General features: G+C 41.3%; 1 protein-coding gene across 1 annotated transcript in view; it reads right to left on the minus strand.

Annotated features, from left to right (window-relative positions):
* The window catches only part of txnl1 (thioredoxin like 1), a 10,112-nt gene that overhangs the window by 5,146 nt on the left and 3,400 nt on the right, over positions 1-1,566 (minus strand). The window contains exon 3 of the mRNA XM_015391734.1: positions 1,230-1,403. Coding sequence (XP_015247220.1) covers positions 1,230-1,403 — 174 coding nt within the window. The remainder of the gene's footprint in view (positions 1-1,229; positions 1,404-1,566) is intronic.

Consider the following 1,566-nt stretch of genomic DNA (forward strand, 5'->3'; position numbering starts at 1 on the left):
CCCAAGCGCGCTTTGGTCACGTGGTTGATTACGTTACTGTTGATCATCTGTCCATCATCGTATAAAGCCCGCCCTGACAATTTGATTGGCCCGCCAGATATTGTGCTAGCATACTCGCGATACTATTGAGCAATGCCAGACCGAACTTCCCGACCTCAAACGTTGTGGGCGGGACTAAGTTCGGAATGGCACCCAGGCTAGTTTTTAGCAGGAGAATCAAGGTGAGTTCAGGTTTCTGGGTGATTTTAAAACCAAACATCCAAACTCTGAGTTGAACTGGGACTGTTTAAAGGAAAAGTCTGCTCACATTCAGAATGCAAAGTTCTGAAACTACTTTAAGTATGAAATCATTGGAGCGTGCTTCAGCGGCGCAGTGGTTAGCACAAACGACCCCGGGTTCGAGTCCAACCTGTGGTCCTTTGCCGCATGTCTCTCATTCCCTTTCCTGTCAGCCTACCGTCCAAAAAAAATGAGCCACTAGTGACATAAAAGTAATAAAATGATTCCATCCTGTTCAATAAATGATCAGTGTTTTTAATTCAGAGTAATTTTCATGTGAATGTGCTTTACTGGAGGCATCCATGTTTGCAAACGTATTAGTTTTAGGTATAAATAACAAACTATTGATTATTCCTGCTGATTAGACTTTTCCTTTAAGGCTCAGATTACATTTTCACATTTTATCTGAAGCTAAAGCTAGACTCAAACATCAAAGTAAATAAAGTAAAATGAATCAACATCAATCTTCCATTAAATCTGAAATCAATAACCATTTTAAATATTCTGATTAACCTCATTAAACTGAGAAAATTCACTTTTATCTTATTTATAATCGGAGGAAATCGTTTATCTTTATTTTATAGGAAGGAGAGGTCTGATTCAATTATTTCTCACTTCTTTATACCCCCCCCCTTTTTTTAAGACATAATCGATAATCAATAGATATAATGTAATGATATAATTTATTAAACAAGTTAAGAGCACTTTAAGTTTGAACTTCATTCCTTTATCTGCTAGTTTTAGGTTTAAATAATAAATTGATTATTCATTGCTGACCAGACTTTTCCTTCAAAGAAAATATTCATGAAATCAATGAATCCTCTTCGGTCTCACATTGTGAAACGTTTCATATTTAAACAGCAGCCAGAAAGATTCCAGCTTCTCTCGGTCTCCCAGCAACCAGCACAGCTGGGCCATGGCACAATCTGGAGGCGAGTGTTTGAACTCACGTATCCCTTGGGAATGTCGGAGTCCTCGCTGTTTCCCGGGTCGTTCTCTGTGTGCTGTTTGATCTTCTCCTCCAGGCCCGCGGCGTCTGCTCCCTGATACTGATCCACCCGAACCCGGTTCCTGAAGAACAGGAAGCTGGGCGTCGCTGAGATGTTGTTGGCCGCCGCGGTTCCCTAGAGAAGAAAAACAAGAACCAATCAGTTCCTGTTGCTGCGCTTCAGTCTGTGGAGCATCGGGGAGGACTTTAGCCTGATCGATCAGTTCCTAAACCACTTTAGCTTTCTGCACCATGTTGGAGCTTGGCCTGTTTTCCAGTGTAGTCCTGTTTCTCTGACT

Source organism: Cyprinodon variegatus, unplaced genomic scaffold (assembly GCF_000732505.1).
Source record: "Cyprinodon variegatus isolate N-32 unplaced genomic scaffold, C_variegatus-1.0 Scaffold558, whole genome shotgun sequence".
NCBI lineage: Eukaryota > Metazoa > Chordata > Actinopteri > Cyprinodontiformes > Cyprinodontidae > Cyprinodon > Cyprinodon variegatus.